This window comes from Hevea brasiliensis, chromosome 8 (genome assembly GCF_030052815.1).
Source record: "Hevea brasiliensis isolate MT/VB/25A 57/8 chromosome 8, ASM3005281v1, whole genome shotgun sequence".
Classification (NCBI taxonomy): domain Eukaryota; kingdom Viridiplantae; phylum Streptophyta; class Magnoliopsida; order Malpighiales; family Euphorbiaceae; genus Hevea; species Hevea brasiliensis.
In genome coordinates this window covers 57194949-57217651 of record NC_079500.1, presented here as the reverse complement: position 1 = coordinate 57217651, position 22703 = coordinate 57194949, and the positions used below count along the sequence as shown (strand labels likewise).

Here is a 22703-nt window from a genome sequence, read left to right as displayed (position 1 = left end):
ATCAGACCCATCTCATGTATTATAAGTTGAAGAGATTGAGGTAAATCCAGACCTCTCATATGAGGAAGAACCCATAAAAATTTTGGCATATGAGGTGAAGCAGCTGAGGAACAAACAGATACACCTGGTCAAAGTGCTGTGGAACCATCATTCAGGCCAGGAAGCTACTTGGGAACGTGAAGAGGATATGAGGAGACAACACCCACAGCTGTTTAGAGACTAATGCCAGGTAAAATTTTGTGGACGAAATTTATTTAAGGGGGGGAGAATTGTAACACCCCTAAGTTCGGTAGTGCTGCGTCATTGCATTCGGTGACGAGTCTTGTCAGGACAGCTAGGATGCCTAGAACTACACTTCAATATGAGTGTGGAGACATAAAATAAAGAAATAAAATAAAAGAAAATAAAAGAAAAAAAAAGGAAAAATAATATCAAAGAAATGTTATCAATTTAAGCGTAGGAAACCTAGCGATGGGTGATCAGACTGGAAGTCACGGCGTGGACCGTTGACTAGCCCTGGACTGCGGGGAACCCTGGAAAATATTTTTAGGACTTAAATAGACCCTTATTGAAGTATAAATATCATTAGAAATATCAAAGAAAAATTAAATAATTAGTACAAAGAAAAGTGAGAAATCGAAAAACAGACAAAACCCGGTGTTACCGAAAAATCGGGAATGCAACCCGAACAGGGGCATTATGGTTAATTGACATCCCGAAGTGTCTTTTGACCTAAATGTCCACTAAAAATAAATAATATTACACTTGGAAAATAAAATGAAAAATTAGTTTAGTGGTAACTAAAGTAAATAGCTAAAATCATGGGTTAATGTGGGATAAATGAACAATTAACATATAATATGATTTAAATGGTGTGAGTGGGGCACTATGGGATTAATATATACTAAGTGGGGCAGGTGTAAGTCCACTATACCCATCAGAAAGTTCATCTTCTCCATTTCCATTAAACATGCCGAATTGAAGGTGAGAGAAAACAACCATGGCCGTTTCACTCAAGCTCTCTTAACTCCCTCCATTTCAACTCCAATCTCTTAGGTTCCTTCATGAAAAATTGTCTACACATCACAAGGAAGGGTTTGATACTAAAATCAAGAAGTTTGGTGAAGGTTTAACAAGTCCCAACCATAAGGTAAGTTAGCATTTTTGAAGATTTCTTTGTTAAACTTTGTGTACATGTTATGGGTGTTGGTTTTGTGAAGGAAATTTTTAAGTTTGAAGAGTATTGAGATATCCATTTTTGGGCAGCCATGTAATCATGTATTGATGAAGTATTTGTACATATAATTGATGAGAATTATGTTGGTTGTGATGATTTAATAACCTAGTGAATTACTTCACATGTATAAGGTGATTTTTGCACTTGGAATGGGATTTAATGAATTGTAGGACACTTGGTGTTGAAGGACAATTTCGGCAGCTTGGGGACACTTGAATAAATGTATGTATTCATGGAAGTGTTGGCAGAATGTTGACATAGAAGGATTGATGGATATGTGTATGAAATTATTTTGTAAAGTGTATGTGAGAATTAGTGATGTTTAGGTGTGTATGTGATTGTATTTAGACTTTGTAAATGTGAACTTTAATTGGTGTATTGAAGATAATTGTAATCTGCCCAAAGTGAGGATAATGTAAAGTGGGATGTGGTTTTGGTAATGTACCAAAACAGATTTGGTAGGGAAGTAAACATATTGCAAGGTAAATGTGTGTAATTGATGTGTGTTAAGCAAAGTAACCAAGGGCAGTGTACATTTTAGCCAATAAGTTTAAATGTGTAACCTCAATTGGTATGAGACCAATTGGAGGTGGAACTAGGCACAAAATGTGCCAACTTTCATTGAGAAAGCATACCAAAATTCTGCTTGCAAGGTGACCTAAGAAAATGACCAATTCGGATTAGGTGCAATTAGGACCTGAAAAATGACCAATTGGGCAGCAGTGAGTGTTTAGGCCATAACTCACTCAAAACAGGTCTAATTGACTTGAAATTTTAACCATGAATAGTTAAGACCCATACCTACAAGTCTTATGAAAACACCAAAACCCAAAAATGACCAGAAGCAAGTCAAAAAGCTTGCACAAGTTCGGGTCCAAAAACTGGCCGAACCAAAGTTGACCAAATTGACCTAAAATTGACCTAATTTGATGCCATTTGACCAGCAATAGTGTAATGACCATAACTTGGTCTACTTAACTCGGATTGACCTGAAATTTTGCCCCACGTGCAATAAGACATAGATCTACAAGTTTGTAGTTTTGACCGAAACCCGAAAACCGAGAGAACTAGGTCGTCCGGCTAGGTCAAACTAGTATTCCGGAATCCAGCAAATTGCAAGAAAATGCACTAAACAAGGAAATGAGTTTGGTAAAACGTACCAACCCTAAAACCCTATCGAATGTGACATATTAAGAACACCAAAACCTAATTTACCTTAAACGCATCGAGGGTCGGTATATTAGGTAATTGAGCAAATAATAGTCTTCAGTGAATTACTTATCGAACATTATCGTTAGAGACAGTTTAATTTAGTACTGAAACACTTCAAATTGTGTTTCTCAGTTACCAAAGACTTAGGAAAAGGGAAGGAAACACTGAGTCCAAACCAAGAGACAGTTATCAGAGGTTTGTGCACAACTAGTTTTTAACTGATTTTGTTTTGAATATTTCATATGATTAAATGACATATTTTTCTTATGTATTGTGTTTAACAAGCATTGGATTTAATTCAATGATTATTGAAATTGTTATAGTATGTATGAATTTAGCTTTGTGAAATGGTATTTCCACAAGTATTAAGCATTGTTATGGATTGAATAAATTATGTTTTGGAAAATTGTGATAGAACATGTTTTGAATTGTGATGGTAATTTTCATGGAAAAATGCAAATTTATGATTTGAATTGTGATGAGCATAAAAATTATTGGATATTGGAATTGACTTTGAATTGAATTATATTGTGATTTATGCTCACTAAAAGGATTGTGATATTGTTTTATATCTCACTATAGATGCTTGACTAGGTTATTACCCGTCTCTCTCATTTATTGAGAAGACAATGGAGTTAGTTGTGTTTTGATTACCATGGTACGTGCACAGGCTTAGATTTTCCTCTTATTTGAGGTTAGATCTAAGTTTATTTTATCGTTATGGCCCTTGCGGAAGATTCATTATTGTGATGGTACTGTGCACGATGATTCGACCTCCCCGACCATAGGGAGTTAGAATCTGATTCGACCTCCCCGACCATAGGGAGTTAGAATCACATCGAATATGGCCCTTTCAGATTAGTCTTGCATAGTTAGTGAGATAAAGATTGATTTTTGCGATAAAGATTGATTTTTGAGATACATAATGATTTTTGAGATACATAATGGCTTTTGAATGGTAAGGAATTGTGATTTCAATTATGGTTTATGTATAATTGATTATGTTAGAATTACTTAAATGGATAGTCATGATTTGATAAATTGAATTTTGTGATCAAAGTCAATTATACAAATGATTTACATTATTGGCAATGAATATTTTGAGTTTTGGAATTTGATGAGTATTCAGATTTCCAAATTATTTACTGTAAATTTTGTCAACGTATATTGTACTATGTTTTAAATTATAGTTGTGCACCACTGAGTTCACAACTCAGCGATAGCTTTGTATGCTGTCGCAGGTAAGAAGAGCATAGAGCAGTAAGTAAATTTCCTTGAAGATATATTCAGATTAGCTCCAGGTATATCATAGGTATACCCATGTACATAGGTTTTGATGTATGCATGTAGTAATATGTATGTAAATTATTTGAGCAGTTTTATAAAAACTCTTGTAAAACATTTTGGTATGTAATTAAATGTAAATTATTGTAAACGTAAATTTGAGATTTCATTTACTTGGATAGTTTTGTATTATATTTCTTGTATCTCAGTCTTGAAAAAAAATCACTACGGATTTGAGTTGAGAAATATGTTGTGGTGAGAAATATGTTGGAGTTGAGATTTGCAAATACATATTGAAGTGCTTTTTTACAGGTTTTCTGAAGAACTGTTTTATCCAAAATACAGACGGCACTCTGCCAAAATTTTTACAGAAATTCCAAATAATTTAAATGTGTTAGTTTTATCACTTCAGTTCAAAAAGGTTTTTAACACCTGTAAATAGTGCTCACCACTATAAAAGAAGTAAGAAAAGTTTTTAAAATCCCTTGTAGTGTATTTAATGGGTTATCAGTAGATGGAGTTGGTAATTCATTAGGTATACTACGGGATCATGTTATGCCTTACAGAGGCGTAGGGTGTGACAGCTTGGCTTTCATGTACTCTTTAGATCAATAGTGCTGATTTTCTGCTCTAATTCTTTCACATGTTGTAACCCCTAATCATATGTCAAGGTAATTGCCCCCTCTTTCAAGAACTTAAAAGGCTTTGGCTCTTTTTCCTCTTCTGTTGGCTCATAGCCCAAACCATGACTTGTGATCTGCCCCTTCATGTCAAGAAAAGTCACCAGACCATCTATACTTCCTCCTAGGTCTATGCTAAGAAAAAACTTCATCCCTTTCTTCATAGTAGCCACTTTTAGATCCATCTAGTTTTCATAGATCCCAACAACTTAAAAATCAAACATTAGTGGAACTGAACCATCTAGTTATAATACAACTATCTCCTCATCAGAATTAGTCCAAACATCCAAAGGACCCTCATCATAGCTAGAATTATCACAAATATCAACAACCATTATAGACTGAGGTTCATTAGGCTTTTGGATGGGTTGGATAGGTTCATTGGGCTTTTGGATGGGTTGGATAAAGTCAATAATTCTGTTAGGGTTATTTGAGGTGATGGAGATCATATAGAGACCTGGTGTAGGTGAAAATTTTGGATAGGTATGGGGCTAGTGTGGTTTTTTTTTTTTGTTGATTTTCTAGGTCAATTATCCTTTTGGCATCAATTAGGTCTTAGATATCATGCTTAAGTTGAAAGCATCAGTCGGTGTCATGATTATGGGTTTGGTGGAACTGGCAGTATTGGTTGATATCATAGCTAGGTGGGAGTGGATTTGATAGTGGTCTGGGTGTTAAGAGCTATAGGAGGTCTTGAGCTTTGACAAGCTCCAAAACTTTGGAAAAGGGTTGGCTGAATTGGAAAAATCTCCTTTGGGTGTGGGACATAATTTGAACCTCAATAACTTTAATGCCACTTAACTAGCCAACCTCGGGGTCTCTTTCTAAAGTTGACCACAATTTTCTCTTCTAGCTAAAATATCTTAGCGTTTAATATTTCATCAAGCATGGCCATAGTTTCTTCCATCTTAAGTAGTGCAGGTGAAATCTTTACTAGTCTCTTCCCTTCCCTAACCCAAATGACCTGATTGGAAGTCTCTTTGGTGTGTTTTGAGGCTATGTTTTCTCAAAAAAAAAAAAAAAGGATTTAAGGATTAGCCTAAGCATGCTATGTACATGAATGGACCATTTTTTTTCTTTTTTTTCTTTTTTTTTTTGGCCTTTACTTTTACAAAACCAAAACTGAACCATACCAATAGAACGAGAACTGAACCAAAACCAGACCATATAAACTGAACTAAAATCGAACTAAAGACTGAATCAAAACTAAAAAAAAAAAAAATCTCCAGAACTGAATCTTCGCCCCCTTATACCTTCAACTCTCACGTGCAGGGTAAGAAAAAATTCTATCCTAGGCTATGGTACACTGGACACACCAACAGGGGGTGGTCCAGGACGATCCTTCCCTCACAAATAAAGGATTTATATCCTTAAAGTTTAACCATAAGTAAGCATCCTCTTGCTTAATATGAGTTTTGAAATGGACTTAGGCCTATACACACATTGGGCCTATGCATAGGCCTAGGTTTATCTCAACTACCACTAGAACTTATGGTTTGAACAGTAAGGTTATAAATCTAGCACAACAAAAATCTATGGGGTACCTAAGGTTAAAATTTATGGCTCATGGGCTTCATCGGGTAGGAAAAGGGTCACCCATGCGAGAGCTTGTCCATTAAGCACAACGGCCGGAGCTGTGGCTCTTTTATATACTCGAAGGTATGGGGTGCTAGCATTCACCAATTCGTCATAGCTCGAGTAGAACCATGGTCTCATTGGCTAGTACTAACGAGGCTGAAAGGGTAAGGGTGATCCGTGTGATAGTGTAGTGCAATGCAACAAGTTTAACAAAGGAATAATATTAGACTAATAGAAACATGTTGGAGTAACTATCCATTTAGTCCCCAGTGGAGTCGCCAAACTGTAGGGCAAGGGTGTGAGGCGAAATATCATCCATTAGAATTATATAAAATGCACCAGGTAATGCCCAAGAAAGATGGTGGAGTCACAATGGTCTCACTTAAGTACCACCTCCTTAGACAGCATTTCCTAGACATGCACTTCATACAATCCTAATAGAATCAAACCACTGGTAAGTACCGTCTTCCCATAACACTACCACAGTACTAAGGATTTATGCCACGAAGGCATAGATAGACAGGAGTCGCCACCCGGGTAATAACCGGGACATATTCAGTGTTTCTTTCGAGGGTCATAGATGGCAACTTACTCCTTGCAGAGTTTTCACAACCGTCATTACCATAGCCCAATGTCTAGGTTCGGGATAGTGGGTGCGTAAGGGGAAGGTGTTAGGCACCCCTTATGCCTGGTCTAACCTCATTAATTCGAGTGCCAGTCCTCTACTAATGTTTCTAGAAGTCTTGTTTATTATTCCTTTATTAAACTTTATCCTAAAAAATGCAATTCTAATCCTACACACGCAAGTAATTCACAAAAAGGGTTGTTGTTTACACACAATTTTCATGCACAAGTAATTCCTATCTATGGGGTTGCTAATTATTTAAATGATATTTACCAAATGACTAAAATTAATTTATTATGGGGAATTTAATTTACAAACAAATTCAATTTCGATAACCCTATGTTTCTATTTAACCTAAATAATTAATTTTCACCAAGTTACCCTAAGGATAATTGAACTAAGTTAATTATGTACATGTGTAATTTATTCTAATATCACATAAGTCCCAAACAATCACAACCTAATAAAGATTTCTAACATGCAAATTTATTTTACAATTACCAAGTATTAAATTAAATTTATTTTACATGCCAATATTAGTTTAATTTACAAACAAGATTAATTTTAATTTACAAAGTATTTATTTAAATTAATTACATGCAAAAGTCAGTTAAATTAAAAACAAAGTTAATTTTAATTTACCAAATGAAAGTTCTATTATTACTACAATTTCATGCCAATGGTTATTCGAGAAGTTTAGAGCTACTTACTTGTTGGTAAATGCAGTTGCCATTGGGGCAAGCTACCCTTAAAAAAGGGTCTTCTCTTCTAGTATGGCAATGATATCACAGCTTACTCCGTTTAGCTCCATATAAGCTCACGCAAATGCTCTCTTTGGTACTTACCTTAGGGCTACTTACAAATTTTGTTTTAAATAAAAAGTAAATAAAAAAAAGAAAAATAATAAAAGTACGAGAGACAGAAACTAAACATGTGCAGAGTTGTGTATCCCCCTCAAATTAAACATGATTACATGATCTATATGAACATATAAAATAAATTGAAGACAAAGAGCATAGAATTAAAATATTGCGTGGCATAGATCTTGAAAAGAAAACAATAAAAACTGACCTTCCAGAAATCTTGTATGAAAATCTTCTTGAAAAAAAAAAAAAGGAAGAACTCAAAGAGTCTTAAATATCTCTAAATTTCTTATAGCTCTGAATTTTCTCTTCCTCTTTCCTCCCATCATCCCTTCTTCCCTTCTCTAGTAGGGTACTTATAGGGTTTTGGGAGAGAGGTGTGATAGGGTTTGGAGTCTTAGGATGATAAAGTTTAGATGACTTAAACAACTACAATTGCAGAATTCAAATAAGACTGGATATGGGTGAGGTGTTTCAACCAATAGGAAGACAAGAAAAAATGGAAGGCACCAATAGGGAATGAGGAAGAGGTGAGGAAGAGGTGTGGTAGGATTTGGAGTCTTAGGGTGATAAAGTTTAGATGACTTAAACAACTACGATTGCAGAATTCAAATAAGACTGGGACATGGGTGAGGTGTTTCAACCAATAGGAAGACAGAAAAAAATGGAAGGCACCAATAGGGAATGAGGAAGAGGTGTGGTAGGATTTGGAGTCTTAGAGTGATAAAGTTTAGATGACTTAAACAACTACGATTACAGAATTCGAATAAAACTGGGATATGGGTGAGGTGTTTCAACCAATAGGAAGACAGGAAAAAATGGAAGACACCAATAGGGAGTGAGGAAGAGAGTGGGGCCAAGGAGGAGAGAGATATTTTATTATTTTAATTTTCAGAAAATAATTAAATGGGTCCCATTTAAAATTTCCAACTAGACTTTCTTAGGTTCATGGAGCCCAATTAAACTTAATTAGATCCATTTAAGAACTACCCATATTAAATTTAAACAAAATAAAATTTTATTTAAATTTAATTAAATTAATTTCTCCAAAACTTTATTATTATTTTTATTTTTTCAAGATCATGCCACGGAATTAATAATTCAGCTCCATGCCTCCAATTACATCTTACAGTCATATAATTTTTCATCATCGGGTTTCGCACGGCCTTAATGCACATACTCATCACAAAATAGGGGTCTACATGCAGCTCAGACACTCATACTATGTAGGTCTGTTTCGTATTCTTTCTTCCACGCTTTCTTCTTGGGTTGGCAGTGATCATGAAAGAGAAGGCATTGACAAGCTCGGGATCCTCCTCAGTTACCAGCATCTTAGCTGCAGATGGGTCTGCAAGTAAGAGCTTTGCCACAAGGTATCCAGCGATTGACCATGTCTGGAACAGATGTGCTTGTTTTCCAATGAATCTTGCTCTTTTAGTATCATAATATTCTGGCCACTTGTCTCTTGATAGGCGTCTTTCAGCAACTTCAACAGCTCTGGCAGCAATTTCCGGTCTATTCATCTTTATGCATGCAACTGTCAGCTGAAAACAGCATCAAATATGTAAGTATTTGTGATTTCTACTAACAAACAATAACATTCAGCCAAATACCAACATATTTATGTAATATAACCATAAAAAATCCCTAAGCAGTACATCATTGAATAAAAACATAGTATGACAACCAACGATAATGAGCATCCAATTGAATAAGTACTAGGCAGGAACAACCACACAGGGCAAAACATTCTAAGATAACACAATTTCTTCCTTCAGAATTTACACCCACATGACTGGTCTCAAAATTTGTGCTAAGACTACTATTAGCGGTGTTGCTTTTACCTGTCCCTTTATTAGTAGTATTTATTTACTTTTCTCTTGAAGATACTTTTAACTAAGAAACTTACTAAAGTCTAAACCATGTCAATGTAAAGTTTACACTGTAAACTAACCTGCCAAAGAAGAGTCGGCCAAGAACCTGCATTGTGGTAAGACCAAGGCCTGTATCAAGAACAATGAAACATCACACAGTGAAGACAGAAAGGTAAAGTAAATTGATCAAAATTTTTGAAGGAAGAAATTTTTAAAATTTTTACGTGTTCTTAGGATCACTGCCTGTGATAATCTGCCATTCCTGGCCTTCAAGAGCAGGACAACATATCTTCAATGGCATGTCTGCTACCAGATCTGTCCACTTGGCTTCAATGAGATCCAATATGGCATGTGACTGATCTATTGTTGCAAGACCACTTACAACAGACCATAAGTTTCCAAGAGAGAAGAATCTAAAATCCATATGCGCTGGTTGCAAGTTCCCAATTAGATAGCCCCCCTGGTAGGGCATCCATTCCACCAACCAAGGAGAAATCTGATCTGGATAAATGTTGAACTTATTAACTGCATCATAAGAGTACTCTTCAGTCTTGTAACAATAAATCTCATTTAGTCTTCTTAAATCAATCCAATAATATTCTCTGATATGGAATGACAAAGCAACTAGACGATTGTTCAAAGCTCGGATGAGATCAGCCGATCCATCCTCAGGAGCAAGCATCTCTCTAGCACAAAGTAGTGCTGAATAAAAAAGTGCCTACAAGAACAAATGCTTCATATCAGACAATCAAATTAGCAAATGAAAAATCATTTTCATGTTAACATGCTCATGATTCTAACACACAAATTTCTTAGTGGCAAATATTCCAATAAATGTGAAAGACATTGTTAGGATAATACATTAAGAATGCACTAAAACTTGATTGTTGTCAACCTACGGCAACTAATTATGTGACATAAGGTTTAGTTACTATGCAAATCTCCCTCCCAATCAAGACAATGACCATAGTATTCCCCTGCAGCCTGGCACAAGTCCAATAAGCGTCAGGCTATACCATTATCGGCCCCGGCAGAAGGACCAAATTGAAAAATTGGAGGAAATGTTGGCAGCAATAATTAGGCCAAGTTCAAGTCCATTTTTCGAGCCCGTTTTGTTAGTAAGGAAGAAATATGGCAGTTGGAGGTTTTGTGAGGATTGTTGGGCTCCCAATAAGGCCACAATTCTGGATAAGTATAGAAATGTTGGATGAGCTCCATGAGGCAAAGTACTTCTCTAAAATTGACTTGTGCTCCAGATACCATCAAATACAGTTGAAAGAGAGACATTCCCAAGATGGCCTTTAGAATGCATTCGGGACATTACGAATTTCTTGTAATGCCATTCGGGCTTACAAACGCTCCAGCCACCTTCGAAGCTACCATGAACAACGTCTTCTGCAAGTATTTACTTATGTTAGTCCTTGTTTTCTTCAACAATATACTGATATACAGTCAAACTTGGCAGGAGCATGTCCACCATCTTTGGCTATTATTGCAGCTGCTAAAAGAGAACCGATTTGTTGCAAACAAGAAGAAGACTCTTCTTGGCCAATTTCAAATTGAGTACTTGGGCCATTTAATTTCAGCTAATGGGGCGACCATAGACCCCTTCAAAATTAGTAGCATTCTTAGGTGGCCCAAGCCCAAGTCTATTAAAGGCATACCTAGGTTCTTGGGCTTGACTGGCTATTACCGGCGCTTCATCAAAGAATATGGCAAGATTGCTCAGCCATTAACGCAGCTGCTTTGCAAAGAACACCAAAGCTTCGGCCCAACATGCCTTCAAAGAGTTGCAACAGGCTATGGTATCAGCTCCAGTATTAGCCATGCCAGACTTTAGCAAAACCTTTGTGGTGGAGTATGACACTTCAGGAAGAGGACTAGGTGCCGTGTAAATGCAAAAACGACAGCCAGTGGCCTAATTCAGTAAAGCATTGTCTGAGAGGTCTCCAAAACATTCTTCCACTTGCGAAGATGGGCTTAAATAAACTGAACATAGAGAATTCTCTACCTATACAATCATTCAGTAGTTTTTTTTTTTTAATCTCATCCACTCAAAATGTTAAAGTTAATAAATGGCCATTTCAACTTATAATCAGTTCAAGTATGATTAGCTGACCATAATAAATGAAAGGTATGGGATTAACATAGATGAGTCTTACTGTTTGAAACATTACAATAGGAATAAACATCTATGAATTTTACTTGCTCAATCCTTGCTAGTTTCTCCTTAAAATCTTGCAGATGAGATGTTCAAAGAAAATTCTCATCAAGTAAAACAAGTTTAAGGGGGATTGTTGAGAAAATTTTCAGTAGCTTTTAACACCAAACAAAAATGAAAGCATAATCAAGACGAATATGGAAACAAAAATCTTAGCATTAATTTTTAACATAGCTGAGTCCAAAAGGCAATAACACCAACAAAGTGCGGCTTTCAAGAGACAATCAGAGATGAACTTACCTAGCAGCATTCTTACATCAAGTGGCATTTGTGCTTTATCCTAAACCAAGCAATCTCTCCTATAATATACAACTAGTAAAATCCTAACAAGTTCTTGCCCTACCAATGAGCTTTAGCTCAATAGTATTGGAGTTGTCTCTAGCGCTATGAAATCTCAAGTTTGAGTCCCAATTAGAGCCAATTGTACCCAAAAAAAAAAAAAAATCTTTCCCTTGATTTCATCACCATTTCATAAAGTTTCAAAGTTCTGCTAACATAAATAATAATATGGTCTTTTTTTCTTCTTAATTTTTGCATAACTGCATCAAAAAGTTTCTTTTACTTAAGCAGCCTACAGCTTCCCCTTATAACGAACTTTCTTTAATCAACAACACACAACAAATTTTCCTTCACTTCGAAAATTCTGATAAAATAGCAAGCAAGTCTATAGACTTCCTATAGAGCATCTCAAAGTCGACTCAAATTTTACAAACCCTTGCCCCAGATTTTGAACTTTTTACATTATCATTGTGTCCAGAAATCAGCCTCTCCACTTAACCATGCTCTTTGTAGCTCAAAAAGACTCGATGACCAGAGCTTGCTATTTACGCAAAGCGTAATGACAATTTATTTCACAAAATCAAGAGATATAATCAAGAGATATTGACGTAACAACCCAAAGCACAATTAAGATTTTCTTGCTCAAAATGCTATTAACTTGTGCGTACTTCTCCAACTCTTTTGAATAACTAATTTGTTATTGTAGAAAGAGATGATTCTCATTGATTTCAATTAATCTTTACATGGGTATATATATACAATTGATTCCTATAATTGTGTTCTACTAATTAGGAAGAAATCCTAAATAAGAAATCCTAAATAGGAATACAGAATACAAAATATACAGAGAAATAATATAGTGATTGACTTTCCATAACATAGTGATTGACTTTCCATAACACTCCCCCTCAAGTTGGAGCATAGATGTTAATCATGCCCAACTTGTTACAAATGTAGTCAATCCTAGCTCCATTCAGAGCTTTTGTGAAAATATCTCCTAACTGCTCTCCAGTTTTGATGTGTCATGTTGAGATGATCTGTTGTTGAATCTTTTCACAAATAAAGTGACAATCAATCTCAATATGTTTGGTCTGCTCATGAAACACCGGATTAGAAGCAATATGAAGAGCAAATTGATTATCACACCACAATTTCGCAGGCAGGGAGGTCTTAAAACCTGTCTCATCTAGTAATTGAAGTATCCACATTACCTCACATACTGATTGTGCCATGGCTCTGTATTCGGATTCAGCACTAGATCGAAAAACTACACTCTGCTTCTTGCTTCTCCAAGACACCAAATTTCCTCCAATAAAAACGCAATATCCAGTAGTTGACCTCCTGTCAACCTTAGATCCAAATTTCACCAAGATCTGAAAAACATTCAACATTCAAATGCCCATGATTACCATATAGCAAACCTCTTCCTGGAGCGCCCTTCAGATAACACAAGATTTGTTTCATGGCTTCCCAATGAGCAACAGTTGGGGAAGACATAAACTGACTTACCATATTAACGGTATAAGCAATGTCAGGACGAGTGACTGTAAGGTAGTTCAATTTTCCTACCAATCTCCTGTATCTCTCTGGATCTTCAAACAACTCACTATCCCTGCTAATAATTGTAAAGTTGGAGTCATTGGTGCGCTACAAGGCTTAGCACCTAATTTTCCTGTCTCTGTCAATAGATCGAGGACATATTTTCTTTGAGACAAGAAAATACCCTTCTTACTTCTCATAACTTCGATACCCAAGAAATACTTTAACAATCCCAAGTCTTTGGTCTGAAACTGAGTTTGGAGGAGGGTTTTAAGAGATGAAATACCTGCAAAGTCACTCCCAGTGATGACAATGTCATCCACATAGACTACCAAGAGAATTAGGCCAGCCTCAGATTGCCTATAAAATACTGATGATCACACTTACTCTTTTGCATACCAAATTCCTGTACTGCTTCACTGAATCTCCCAAACCATGCCCTAGGACTTTGTTTCAAGCCATAAAGAGACTTCCGAAGTCTACAAACTTTACCCAACTCCCCCTGAGCAACAAACCCAGGTGGTTGCTCCATATACACCTCCTCCTGAAGATCACCATGAAGGAAAGCATTCTTGATATCCAATTGATGCAGGGGCCAATCATATGTAGCTGCTAAAGAGATAAACAAGCGAATAGAAGTAAGTTTAGCTACAGGAGAAAAAGTATCAGAGTAATTAACCCCATATGTCTGAGCATATCCTTTTGCTACCAGGCGTGCTTTTAACCTAGCCACAGAACCATCAGGATTTACCTTTACTGTATATACCCATTTGCAACCAATAGCTTTCTTACTAGTGGGCAAAGGCAATAGTTCCTATGTACCATTAGCATCTAAAGCCTCCATTTCCTCTTTCATAGCATCATACCAGCCAGGATGAGACAGTGCCTCATCAACAGTATTAGAGATAGGAACATAGTCTAAAGAAGTAACAAAACACCGAGAACAAGAAGACAATTGATTATAAGAAACAAAAGAAGAGATAGGGTAAGTACATGAACGTTTACCTTTACGAAGAGCAATGGGTAAGTCTAGATCAGAATCATGATCGATGAGGTGCAGGATCTCCCAACGAAGTAGCGGTGGAGGATCTGAGTCAGAATCTCAATCTCTGGAATAAACATGAACAACGGGAGGTCGAGTAGGTCTAGAGACAGAAGGAACAGGCTGTGGGAGAGGACTAGACATTGGTTGGACAGTATATATTAAGAGATCATCCTCCTCCCCCTGACTCTCATACACAGATGATGGAGGAAAAAATGGAGTAGACTAAAAAAATGTGACATCTGCAGAAACAAGATAACGATTAAGAGTAAAAGAGAAACAACGATACCCTTTTTAGAGCCTGGAGTACCCAAGGAAGACACATTTGAGAGATTTTGGATCCAATTTAGTAACCTTTAGACGAATATCACGCACAAAACAGGTACAACAAAAAATACGGAGTTCAATAGGGAACAAAGATTTTGTAGGAAACAAAGTATTATAAGGAATATCCCCATTAAGGATAGAAGACGGCATACGATTGATCAAAAAACATGCCGTAGAAACTGCATCCGCCCAAAAGTGTTTAGGTACTTTCATCTGAAAAAGAAGAGCACGAGTTACCTCAAGAAGATGATTTTTTCTTTCGGCCACGCCATTTTGGGATGGGGTATCCACACAGGAAGACTGATGAAGAATGCCATTTTGTGTCATATAAGGCTAAAATTGTGCTGAAAAGTATTCTTTGGCATTGTCACTTCTTAATATGCGCACAGAAATATTAAATTGAGTTTTAATTTCATTACAAAAGGCACAAAAGATAGAAAACAACTCAGAACGATTCTTCATTAAATATAACCAGGTAACACGAGAGTAATCATCAACAAAAGTAACAAAATAACGAAATCTAGTTTTAGATGTAACAGAACAAGGACCCCAAACATCAGAATGAACTAATTCAAAAGGAGATGAAGCCCGTTTATTGACTCTAGACACAGAAGGCAAACGATGATATTTTGCAAACTGATACGACTCACATTCTAGTACTGATAAAGAATGAACTTGAGGACATAGCTTCTTCATGGTAGACAAAGAAGGATAACCCAATCTACAATGAGTTTCAAGAGGTGTTAAGGTACTGGAGCAAACAAGCGACCGCGGTACATGATTTTCCAGAATGTAGAGACCACCTGACTCGCGTCCTCTACCAATAATCTGCTTCGTCGTAAGATCCTGAAACAAACATTGGTCAGGAAAAAAGGAAACAGAACAATTTAAGGTACGAGTAAGTTTACTAACAGAAAGTAGATTAAAAGAGAATTTTGGTAGACACAAAACAGAAGACAAAGAAATTGACGAAGTCAGGTTTGCAGTTCCAAAACCCATGACACAAGAAGTAGAACCATCAGCTAAAGTAACAGTAGAGGAAGTGAGATTAGACTGAAAAGCAGATAGAAGACTAGAATTACATGTCATGTGATCTATCACACCAAAATCAATAACCCATTTGGATGAAGAAGACACAAGGCATGTAGTGGATTTACCTGACTCAGCGATCGCAGTGATAGGGGAACTGGTAGGCTTTAGAGATGCCTGATACTGGGAAAATTGTGCAAAATCCTCTGCAGATACCAAAATAGTTTTCTCAGAGGAAGATACTGTAGAATTCTCTACTGCCATATTTGCCATCTGTGATCGCTGATTTTTTCTCTGAAGTTGTGGACAATTATATTTTGTATGGCCAGGCTCATGGCAATAATAACAAATGACTCCTCTTGAGTCCTGATTAGAACTAGCCTCTCCATTACGCTGATTACTTCTGTTGCCTGTAATTCCTCATTTACTTCCTCTTCTATTACCCTGTTGTCCATTTGGATTATGGCTAATAAGAGCACTACTGGCAGGCTGTGAAGATTGAGTACTCTCTGTACGAAGGACCCGCGTGAACGTTTCATGCAAAGAGGAAATCTCAGAACTGGAGAGGATCTGAGATTTAGCAGTCTCATACTCTGAAGGAAGGCCTGCAAGAAAACTCATAACCGATTGCTCCGTTGGACCTGCTGAACTTTCACATCAGGACTAAAAGGCAACAATACATTAAGTTCCTCATATACCCGTTTAAAATCCATAAAATAAGCCGTGAGAGACTTATCCTCTTTCTTAACACGGTAGAATGCTTTACAAACATCATAAATACGGCAGATATTCCCTTTACCAGAATACAGAAAATCTAAGTAATCCATCAATTCCTTAACAAATTCACAGTGATTAATTAAACTAATTACCTCACTATGAATCGAGTTCCGAAGTTGCAAAAACAACCGAGCATCCTCCCTTAGCCAAGTTTGTCGTGTATCATCAGTGGGTGGATCTTTAGTAAGGTGATCATCCTTATCAATGCTACGCAAATAGACCCTAACAGTTTTACTTCACTCCAGGTAATTCGAACCATTAAGTTTGTGTTCCGTGATCTTAGTCATCACCGGAATCACATCAGAAATAACATTCTTATTATCTGCCATTTTGTTGAGACAAAGAAAACTAACCGAAACGCTAATCCAAAGTGCTTATAGCAGCAAAATAACCTAAAATCACAAATCAAGCAAATACCAAAATAGGATCTGAGAGCCAAACCTCAGAAGTCCTTTAATGGTTATACTGGATCGAACAAGACACGGTGGTGGAATGAGGGGTTGAGGCAGCCGCGATGTTGATCGGGGTTGAAACGGCCGGTTGGCGGCCAAGGTCTCTCCTGAGCTGGGTAGTGAGAACAAATAGTCACCCTAGATTGATGACTTGCTCTGATACCATGTAGAAAGAGATGATTCTCATTGATTTCAATTAATCTGTACATGGATATATATATACAATTGATTCCTATAATTGTGTTCTACTAATTAGGAAGAAATCCTAAATAAGAAATCCTAAATAGGAATACAGAATACAAAATATACAAAGAAATAGTATAGTGATTGACTTTCCATAACATAGTGATTGACTTTCCATAACAGTTATAATAGTCATCCCACATAAAGGCATGACATAAAAATATGCATAGCCAAAGTCTAGTGACCAAATATAGACCAACAGAACTAGTGTGTCTCCTTTAAGATTTTAACACCTTTATCCTTAGGCCCAATACGTACATAATGTTTCTATTCCGGTTTCAAATACATCGCTTTAAGAATACAATTCCTTCATAAGATTAGAGTGTAATATAATATTCTTCTCCTATCCACCAAAAAGATATCAATTTTTTAAGCCACCATCATGTGATTACAACTCCCATCGAAAAAACCTTGCAAAACCCCTACCCCATCATTTGACAGAAACAGGACAAGATCTAAATTGTCTTTCTACAAAAGAAATCTCTTTACTTAGACAATGCTAACACTAAAAATTCTATTTTAATTACCTGGATTTCTAGAGGATGCCCATGAATTCCCATACGGCGATCTATCATGCAAGAACCATCTGTCACCAACAATGTTGGGAACATGTCAAAACCATCAGCAAGACATAGCCTCAGAATCATCTTAATTCCAGTCTGCACATCAATCCTCTCCTGAACTGAGAGATCACCAGAACATTTTCCATATGCACGTAATAAGATAATCCACCATAAACCTAATTTTGACATTTTAACATAAGAGGAAAATTCAGCATTGTGAAGGGTAAGCGAAATAGTTCCTGGTTCAAGAAAATTCTTGACCTGAAATTTTATTTACCAGAGTCAACTGGTGCAACACGACCTATTGCTGCCTCTCCAAAGTCAGGATCCAATACCTCTTCAGTTGTTGAGTCATCACCATCTAAAGGAACTGTACGCACCTTGAAACTAGCAGGCATCAATCCCTGACCGGGACTGTGACAGTCCATTGTTTTCTCCCAGCTCTGCAACATAAAGTTATATCACTATACTAGATAACTCCAGGAAAGAAAAAATAAAGAAAGATGAAATGCACCATTAACCCAGCAGCAAGGCAGACAATAACTATTCCCATTTCATGAAATTAAAAAAAAATAAAATAAAATTAAATTAATTGTTACTATAGCATTGATCTAGATATGTTGCCACTAATCCTTGCATATGAGCAAATACTATGCAAATTATACCATATTTTAGCTTCATAACAATTATAGAAGCAAGCAATTGCAAAATGCACTAGCACTTCTTCGTTATTCCTTTAAGGACAAACAAGCAACCACAAAAGGAATAGCATTCTAGCATATACATATCTGGTGGTAAATGTCATATTTTAATCACTTTTCTGACTTTCACAAGGACAATTAATCACATACAAGAAAACATACAGAAATTTGCATCATTAACTGTAGTAATGTTTTCCTCTTGTTTAGGGTGTAAGGAACTCTACCACATGCAGCACAAATCCACAATTTCTACCAGAAACTAATCAATAGTTGGACATGAACATTTCAAAGAGTATTTCACCGTAAACCTTACTCATTAGCGATCAACCATGTGGTATAAAAAACAGTCGCTATTAAAAAAAGTACTCTCTTGGAAAATTAAACACAACATAAAAAGAACATAAATAGACTGCAATATTCTTCAATCGGTTACACCCAAATGGGATTAACAATGCAAGATAATAATCTCAAGTGACATGCAAGATACGAAAATTATTAGTTTGAACAATAAAAAATTTGTCAGAATCAACCACCAAATTACCTGCAACTGAAGTGTGTGAAGGATGAAATTCCGAACAATATCATACTCTTCCTTCAAAAGAAATGCAATACCAGAAGATATAAAGTCTCTAATGAAGACCTGATCATAATTTAACACACTGGAACTAGTAGGATCATTGGCAGCAATTGTTCCAATCGGACTGCCACAATAATAAACCATGGAATTGAGCAATAGGTCCCAAGCTTCATCTTCAATAGAATCTATGATAACCTTGGGAGAGGTATCTTTACCTATTCCCAGTGCACCATTAGTTGGCAAATTCTCATTTTCCTGTTTAACTGTACCATTAGATGTTAAATTGCCATTTTCTTGTTTTGACTGCTGGACATTTCCAAACTCCAAAACATTTGGAGAATTTACCACACCATTAAGGTGTAATGCCCTTGCACTCTCTACAAACCATGTTCCATTTCCATCTTCTGCAGTTAAACCGCTAACATTTTCTGCTTGCTGGCATTTACAACTCAGCAGCTGCAATCTGTCAACTGTTGTATTCCCAAACAAACCATAGTCAGCTGTCGTCTTAAACCGATGGACTCTTATGTGATTCTGCAGAAAACTAGTACAGTTGAACATTTGCTTATCCCTTAAGGCCCTTTTCTTTACACATTTAATGTGGAATTTGGAAACAAATCTGAAATCTAAATTGTTAGCACATGGATCAGAACTTAAAATGCGAGGACCAGAAAACAAAACTTGCAGAACTGCCTCAGAAGTTCCCATCAATAAAATGCTTATCAAGTAAATCAAACTGCAATAAATTCAAAATGCCTTTAATCAAAGTGCTTCCAAGAACTCTGCTTTGACTCGAGGCACACCTAAACAATACACCTTGGATTAGAAAGTGTTACAACAATGAAAAAATCATTGCTTTAAATACATCATCAGACAACAAAGCATTCACATTGTTAAATGACTCGAATCATACAAACAAAGAAGGCTCAAAATTAATACCTAAGAATAACAAAAAAGGAAATACAGAAACTAAAAATCATTAAAATTTGTTGCTAACAACAACAACATAAGGATTCGTTTACTTGTGGAAAACTGGGGTAATTTTCTGAAAACATTCTTCTAAGAAAACTGAAAAATAAAGTTCCATGATTATATGTGCCAGTTTTCTAAAAGTTAACTAAATTTTGGAAAGCAGCTTTTTTTTTTTTTTTCATTGTTTTCCTTTATAACAAAAGTTTTGTTTTTCAAATGAAAAATAATGACATTTCTAGAACTAAAATTATAATATAAATTTTCCATAACTAAAAATAAATAATTATTTAGAAAAATACTTATTTACAACCAAAAAAAATTAATCAGATTATTATAAAATAAATAAAAATTTAAAATTAAAATGTTTTTAAATGTATTTTATAATGATTTATTTTTTAATTATAAAAATATGAATATTTTTAAAAATTTTTGAATTCGAAAATTATTTTCTATTTTTTAAGGGTTAACGCATGTTTTTACGTTTTTCTTATTTTTTATGGAAAATAAAAATTAGCTTTTTTAGAAAATAAAATGTAAAAAACATTGAACTATTTTCGCAACCATTAGCCTAAGCCAAATATAGCTGTCTTCTATATTTACTTTGATTTTAATTCACTTTGTTTATAGTTTGATAATTAACCACTGGATTAGATTTTAACAATTCATCTAATAGTAGTTATTGACAATGTAAGATTTACTTTGTAAAAAACATAGTTACCACAGAAACTCTCTGTAACCCAAGACTAAACTTGATCTAAGGAAAACAGATTTTCACTTCTTTACTCTCTGTTTTCCCAGCAAACAAGCAGGTACTTACCATTACAATTTCAAAATCAGAACAAAATTCACCACTATCCGCTCAAAACCATTAAAACAAAAACGATAATTCTACATCACCAGCATCAGAATCAACTAGCACCGCCACAAAACTCACAATAAACACTCGATTTAAATTGAAATTCAAAGAAATGAACATCATCATAAAGCAATCAATCAATTAAGACACAAAAGAACCTCAAAATCTAATGAGTCTTAGCCTTTACAATCATTAAACTAAAAAAATTCAAAAAAGTGAAAAGAATCAGGAAGAATCGAAATTAGCAAAACTAAACTCACCTGAAACCAAAAAACATTTGGTTGGGACCAAGAAAAAATCTCGAGGAACCAATAAAGAGACGTAAATTATGGTATAATCTGCACGAATGCTGTGGGATTTTTTATTGGGTAAGTAAATACATAACTCGTGCCTTGAACGAGACTAAACAAACAATCGCAATCAGAGCTCAAGATAGTTCATAGCCTTTTTTTTTTTTTTCCAGTGTGGTCGTTTTTTCTTTGTTTGCGTAAACTCGTAGGGGAAAAAGAGACCACATGAATATCCTACGTAAGCCTCTTTTTCTTTATTTTATTTTTTTCTTCGATGTTCATAAGGAATATCATTGAACTAGAAAAGTAAATCCCCTAGAAAGCAAAACGGAGAAGGAAAGTTAGGTGAACACCAACGAGCAACAAGATGTGAGTCTAACGAGTAATTATATGGAAAGCTGTAATTTCATGCCGTTTATATGCAATGATAAATTAAGGGAAAATTTTGTCTAAATTACTATTTAAATTTTATAATTTATTATAATTAATGATTAGGTTTTTAAAAATTAATTATTTAATTTCACTATTTAATTTTATTAATAAATCAACCATTTCATTTGTTTTTTTTATATATTTATTTCGCTAATCAAGCCAAGAGAATTTTTTTTAAAATTCTTAAAATACCTTTCTTAGCTTACCCCGTAGCTGTCCCACCCAAACATTCAAAAGCTTCCGCATAACTTAAGGCCTATTTGCTATTATCATTGAAATCGCTGTTTAAAAAATTAATTTTTTAGATATATTATTTAGAAAGTATTAAAAAATAATTTAAAATTAAATTTAATAAATTTTAATCATAAGAATACTAAAATAACAAAATAAATTTTTTAAATTATTTTTTTAACATCTAAGATGATATATTTATAAATGCGATGCCAAATAGGTACTTAGCCCATTCTTTAAAAATTAAATAAATAAAAACCAGAAAATGGGAAAGCTCGTAAATTCTTCCTCTAAGCTTGTATCATCATCTGCTACAAGAAAATGGTTAGTGATATAAAAAAAATAAAAAAAAAGCCAAATATATTATTTTAACCTTAAATTTTATACAAAAAATCTTATAGTACCTGATATTTCAAAACTCCTATTACATACTTGAACTTCTTAAAAGTGGCATTAAAATATCCTTATAATCCTCAAACCATGGAGGGTGAACACCAAGCATACTAACATGAACTATTTGTGTTGATATGGATAAGATATTAAATAAATATATATAATAAAATAACTAAAGTTCCAAAAACTACCCTAAATACATTATTATATTTGCCCAACGACATTCCTTTGTTCTCTTAATCCATCTTTCTTTTATCAGAGGAAAGACTTCCCTAAAACCCATCTGCAACTCCATTCAAATCAAAACCTCGCCCCTGCAGCTCAACTCACTGCAACCCATATTCCTAAGCTCAACGATACTGCCAACCTATATGCCCCATAGCAATTCTTCGGTTCCAAGTGGCCTCCCTTTACCTTGTCGTTCAG

General features: G+C 35.3%; 1 protein-coding gene across 1 annotated transcript; it reads right to left on the bottom strand.

Annotated features, from left to right (window-relative positions):
• Nucleotides 1-7552: 7552 nt before the first annotated feature.
• LOC110670986 (neutral/alkaline invertase 3, chloroplastic-like) lies at nucleotides 7553-21462 on the bottom strand. Its single transcript, XM_021833343.2, has 7 exons — nucleotides 21192-21462; nucleotides 19068-19906; nucleotides 18103-18268; nucleotides 17790-18001; nucleotides 9578-10071; nucleotides 9434-9482; nucleotides 7553-9023 (listed from the first exon to the last, which is right to left on the bottom strand). The coding sequence occupies exons 2-7, from the start codon at nucleotides 19809-19811 to the stop codon at nucleotides 8697-8699; spliced, it is 1992 nt and encodes a 663-aa protein (XP_021689035.2). The 5' UTR covers nucleotides 19812-19906; nucleotides 21192-21462; the 3' UTR covers nucleotides 7553-8696.
• Between the last annotated feature and the right edge of the window lie 1241 nt (nucleotides 21463-22703).